Here is a 6,000-nt window from a genome sequence, read left to right as displayed (position 1 = left end):
TGGATGAAATGCTGAACAGATGCGCTGTGCAGTGCAGCACAGCATTTTGTTGCAGATCCTGCCTGTTTATTGTGCTTGCCTGAGTGTTATGATGCACGGCCTTACTTTGGCTTCTTACAGCTGATATGGAGAAGGCACCATTTCAAATGAAAAATTAAAGGCAGCAAGGATTCAATGAGCAGGAAACAACTTTGCTCTTGAAATGTTAATGCTCATGCAGCTGAAGCAAATGTGCAGACATTTCTCTCTAAAGGCAATATGGTCTAGGACTAGAAAATAATTGCTTCACCCCAAAGCCAAGTAAACTAAGTCATACAGGTCAATTCCTCCATAGCAGAAGGGGTGTCCCAGGAACAGTGTCTGCTTGCCAAGGGATTACTATGCAGTCACAGAATCACAGAATTGTAGATGACCAGGGGGTCATCTATTGCCCATTTCCCATTCTCTGGACAGAGGGAAAGGGAAACACTTTCCAATTACTAGGCAAACACAGAGAAGGCTATGGGAATTTGGAATGAGGAAACAAAAATCAAGTTATATAGTAGGGGCAAAATGCAAGCTACACATATTTCAAATGGACTGTGCTCCTTTGGGAACAGCCCTGCCTTAAGTTGTCCCTTTGTGGCTGGGCTGAGGTTTCAAGACAGTTTGGCAGACACAATTTCTCCCTTTGCTGCAATAAAAGTGGAAGACGACACTGGAATTGTGTCACAGAATTTCTAAAGGGGTGGAAATCTTATGCCACCTTGAACAGAACGCGTAATCTCAAGAGTGCCTACATGGAAAGGGCTGGTGTTTAAGGTTCTCTTTGTTTGCCCAGCCATTTCCTCTGAAAATACAGAGTGGTAAATAGTCAAGTTAAAGCAAATGGGCTGTAAGGAGACAAGTTGCTGCTAAGCCCAGCCTTAAAGGGGAAACTTAGGTTCATGTTCCTACGCATGAACAATATGGATACAGGATCTGACTTGCAGGGAAGGCTTGCAGCTCCCTGAGACAGAGAAGTTAAAAGATGGTGCTGGGAGGGGGTGGTGGAGATCCTTTATTCAGAAGGTCAAGACATGTGGTCTTAGCTCTTTGCTCATTTTACAGAAGGGGCTGGGGTTTTACCAATCCTTTCCTAGGAGGTCACCCAGCCCAATCCCCTGCCCGATGCAGGATGGAGCTGTAGCATTCCTGACCGATGGCAGTCTGGCGAAGAAAAGCTCAGAAAGGCTGTTCCAACGTCAAAGAGCTCATTCCATTAGGAAGCTTCTCCTTAAGCAAGAACAGGTGTGGGAAAGCTTTGGCCTTCCAGAAGTTGCTGAACTACAACATCCATTCTCCATAGCCATGAGCATGCTTGCTGGAGCTGATGGGTGTTGAACTACAACATCTGGAGGGCCCAAGGTTCCCTCACCTGTCCTGGAATGCTCTCCTGCTCCTCTTTAAGGTGTAGATCAGAGCTTGCATTTGCAGGAGCATCAACATCCTGGCTTGAAAGCCTCTCCCTTGAAATGGAGTCTTTCCTAGCTACTAAATTTTACAAGGGCAGCCGCTGCAGATATACCAGCTAAGGAAGGGCGAAATTTCAAGTTGGTGGAGCCCTCCTAAGATTAAGGATTTTTGTTTCTAGGCACACTGCAGGAACACTGTTCTTGACTTCTGAAAATGGGTTGTAGGCTGCATTCTACACCAAGTTTATATTCATTCTGTTTACTCCTGATTTTTTATTATTTGCCTCACTGGGAGTGGGAGAGAATACGGGAGGTCAGTGGCTGTCAGGAAGCATGAAAGGTCGTTCTGTTTACGATAATTGCGAAATTCCAAAGTTCACATCAGGGCAACACCTTCAGTCGGCCAACCTTAATATTATTTATTAGGCACACAGAAAAGTCCACATTAGACTGACGCCTTTATTGAGCCAACCCAAATGCTTGTTCACTATTTCATGGCATTTTGGCTGCTTTAAATAAAGGTACACCCCGCCCCCCTTACCGACACGATTGTTTTCCTTATAACAGCTCCCTCGCCTTGCAGTTGCAAGACGTTTCTCCAATGCTTACAACCCATAATAATAAAAACGACAAAAGAAATAAAATAACCACCAGCGTTTCAGCGAGCCTCTTAATGAAGAAATTCAGCAAGCAAAAATTAGCAACCATAATGGAAGACTAACAAACGAGCAAAATTAATCAAGCCGCTTTACTTCCACCGCAGACCCAACCACGCGGTGTGTCTGTGTGTGTGGTCCCCCTCGGCGGGCGTGGCGAGGGGCGGGGCTTGTAATTGCAGCAGGCGGGGTTCGAGGCGACCGCGGGGGCGTGGGTAACGTTGCTGTGGGGCGGAGCCTCGCGGCGGAGCTTCCCTGCGCTTCGCCCTGGGGGGCGTGGCCAGCTGCGCCGCTGCCTGCCGCACTCGGGTTGCCTGTATGCATTGGCGCGCGAGCTGTTCGGCGCTGCGAAGCTGCTGCTGTTGGGCTCGTGGAGATGCTGCAGTAGCGGCGACGTTGGCGTTGGCTGGGAAGCCTTTTGCTGCTGCTTCATTCATGGTGGCAGGAGGGGTTGCCGTGGCTTCCGCAGCCGCCTTCTCTTGCCCAGGACCAGCCTGTGATGACCCCGGGCGTATTTCGGGCTGTTTGAACGGCGGCGGCGGGGGGGAAAGGGGAGCTTGATGAAAGCGATGTCTCCCCAACAGGATCACATCGGGCAGGGGCGATCTTCCTCCCTGACCGGAGGGTCCCGGCTCTCCGTAGCTTCCGACGCCAGCAAGGTGAGTGAACCCGCCGCCTCCCCTTTGCAACCCTGCCTGGATCGGGGGACGGGGACGAAAACCACCTCCTCCTGTGCAGACAAGAGACGGACCGGTGGCCTCCTTCGCCCTTGGGTTTTGCAGCGAAGGCTCCCCGATGCTAATAATAATAATAATAATAATAATAATAGCTTAACCTGCCCCTTCCTGAAACTTGTAGGCTGGTTCTGTACGCGCAGCTCGGGGAGCAAGCCCCGTCGGTTTCTAATGGAGCTTTGCTCCCCTAGGAAGCCGGGCTGGCGCTGCAGCCTCTCCGCGTGCCCAACTTAAAGCACGCTCGTGGGGAAGCAGCTCCTGCAGAGTTCAAGTAAAAAGACCTCAGTGGCAACTGCAGCCTCTTAACTGGTAGGGAGAGCTCGAGTCTATGAAAGCCCCTCGTTCACTTTTTTCTTTTTTCATGAACCCCCCCCCCCGCTTCCCCCTATGTCATTTTCTCTCCCTGTCCATCAATTTCGGGAAATAATGGGGGGGGGGAGGTGTACCCCCCACCCTCGATGTCTCCTCTCCACCATTTCCAGTGGGTTATCCTTGTCGATGCATTTGCCCTGAAGCGTGCTGGTGGTGGGCGGGGAAGGTCAGGGTGGTGGCGGCGGTGCAAAAAGCATCGCTGCAACCTGCGAAGGTTCCCGGTCCTTAAATGCTGCGGAAAGACGGTCCTGTGCGCGCAACGCGCACGTTTCGGGAGAGCGCAGTAGATGGAGGTCGCTTGCACTGGGGGGGGGGGGGGGAGAGAACGGGGCTGCGCGCCTTGCGGGAAATGTGCTGCATAGCTGGCGCGGGGGATCGATCGATCTTTCCCTCCCCCGCCCTTGGTAAGATCTCCGACGGAGCGTCGTGATCGAGAGAAACCACCGAGCTGCTTTTTTTGGCACATCGCGTTCCTTAAAAGCGCCACCAGGGATCCCTTGAGAGGCGCGCGATCGCTTCGGTCCTCTTCCCCTCCCTCCCTCCGCGCCGCATGCGTGCTTCACCTTCCCTGCCCCAGGTTTGCATGCCAGGATTGGTGTGTTTTGCACTTGATGGATGGACAGACGCGGTTCTGTTTTTGAGTAGCCGCTGCTGCAAGGCGCTCTCGGGGCTTCTCTTTCATTCTGCGCCGGCTGCTCATGGACGTGAGGCTCGGCGACCGGGGGACTTCGTGATCGGTCTGCTTTGAAGGTGGCATCGTCGCGACAGGCGGGCCGGGCGATCTCGTCGTGGTGGCATTTTCTACATAGATGCTGGTTGGACCAGTGGTGGCTCCCTTGGCATGTATTGTTCCAGGTAGTCTTAGATCCTGGACTTACTGGTCTTAGTCGTCTACCTTCTCTCCCACCAGTAATGTGTATTGATTCACTAGCGCTCCCACTCCCCCATAGGAATGTGTATTAATTCACCTGCTTCAAATTGTGGGGTGATCGAGGGCCCACCTACTCATTTTGCTGAATGGGCACCTGGATTGTGTCCTAAAGTCCTGTCCTTGTGGTGCCATTTGATGCCTCTAAATGAGAATGGGACAAAAAGTGGAGATGTGTTGGCATTCCTGGTTTGGCTTGCGCCTGCCGCTGTATTTCTATCTAAAATTACATATTTTAAATAGAGTGGTGCTCTTGCCCAGTGCAAGCTTATCTGAGATGAATGGGGAAATAAGCCCCCATTGAAAAAAAAAAAGCATAAAATATTATGCATTCTTATAATTTGTGTAACAACCTTGTAAGGCAGGCCAGTATTGTTATCCCCATAGTAACGACTGCAAGGTATGAGCGCGGAACTCAGGCTGAGAGATTGTGCCTGGCCTAGTGTCGTTTTGTGGTTGATGAGATTTTTGAACTTTTTGGAGAAGTGAACGGGAGCTGCCCTTGTTCTTGCTTTTGCATGATGTTGTGGTTAATGTGTTGTTTGAATCAAGACCTGGGAGACGTGTGTTCGAATCTCTATGAGGCTATGAAGCTCATTGGGCCAGCCACTGTTTCTTCTCAGCTTAACCAACCACACAGGATTGTTGTGGGGGTAATAGGGAACCGTGAATGTCACCTGGAACTCATTGGAGGAAAGATGGGAATTAAATGGAATCTGCAGTAAGGCTGCAGATAGATGGCTGCATCTTTTTAACATGTGTGTTCTGTGTACCTGCAGCCACTTCCAGCTTCTCGGCATGCCTGTGAGACAGAAGCATGCAACTATAACTGTACGTGCAGCTGTCACACAGTTTCCTTTGCAGAAGTGACAGTAGTACAGGAAATCTTGCCTTTCAAATAATGGCCCCTTTCTCTGTATGAAATCTTAGGGTATTTCCTGGAGCAGGCCAGCAGATGATGGAGAGGAGGAGAAGAGTTGGGTAGTTCCTCTTCCCATCACCAAATAAGGGGAGTTTTAGACATTCCCTGCTGTTTCTGAATTGACTTTGGATAGTACAACGTTTTACATTGGCGTACGAATTGATTTTTATACCTGGTTTTTGTTATACTGCATAAGATTCCATATCTGCTTGTTTTTCCTTAAACAAACTCTTAAAAACTGCCCTAGGACATGAACTTCTGCTGACCTAAGAACTTAAGAAGAACCGCGCCAAGGGTGCATCTTGTTCAGTATCCTGTTCTGGGAAGTCTGCATGCAGGCATGAAAGCAGCAACCCTCTCCAATATTTGTTCTCCAGCAGCAATTCTGAGGCATCCTGAACATAGAGGCTCCATTTAGGTTTTGCAAACTGGACCTGCTGCAACAAAATTTTGCAGTGTGGAGTGCTGCTTTTCAGGGTGCTGGCCAGCCCGCCCCGTCACCTTCAAGGATATTCTTGTCTATCACCCCTCCCGCTTGGTTCTCTGTGCACTGCCCCTCCTCCGTGGCAGCTTGGCCACTGAGCATGCTCAGTCCTCATTGGGCTCTTTTGGATTCTTCTCCCTCCCCAAATATTTTTGTTCTTCTGCAGATCTTGGGTTTCCTCCAAAGCCTGCTGCTACCTCGCTTTTGTGCATAGGTGGCACTGTTTTTGCAATGCCAGAATCCACATGCAGCTGTTAGAGTATAAATAATGCAATGTGGTGCCCTGAGGCTGATGGGATCTGTGGCGGGGAGCATGTATGTGAAGTCTGGTATGTAGGTTGACTAGTAATATACAAAAAAGGCTGAAATCTTAGAAATCACACCCCTTGACCAAATAGAGACACCTGTGTTGGGAGCTGGTTGAATTGGAGTATTGCTTTTTCATATTCTTCCACCTGTTCTAACTCTTAA

The 6,000-nt window shown here is 49.9% G+C and overlaps 1 protein-coding gene across 3 annotated transcripts in view; it reads left to right on the top strand.

Moving 5' to 3' along the window:
- Window positions 1-2,350: 2,350 nt before the first annotated feature.
- The window catches only part of ARHGAP20 (Rho GTPase activating protein 20), a 74,838-nt gene continuing 71,188 nt past the window's right edge, over window positions 2,351-6,000 (top strand). The window contains exon 1 of one of the 3 annotated variants that reach the window (XM_083436478.1): window positions 2,351-2,748. In XM_083436478.1, coding sequence (XP_083292604.1) covers window positions 2,650-2,748 — 99 coding nt within the window. In that variant the 5' untranslated portion in view covers window positions 2,351-2,649. Of the gene's footprint in view, window positions 2,749-3,778; window positions 4,051-6,000 lie in introns of those variants that run through there. The other 2 variants (XM_083436477.1, XM_083436479.1) reach the window with 2 other exon arrangements.

Source organism: Podarcis tiliguerta (genome assembly GCF_965153285.1).
Source record: "Podarcis tiliguerta genome assembly, chromosome: 4".
Taxonomy (NCBI): Eukaryota; Metazoa; Chordata; class Lepidosauria; order Squamata; family Lacertidae; genus Podarcis; species Podarcis tiliguerta.
Note: the sequence above shows the minus strand (reverse complement) of the source record. Positions and strands in the feature narration are given on the sequence as shown.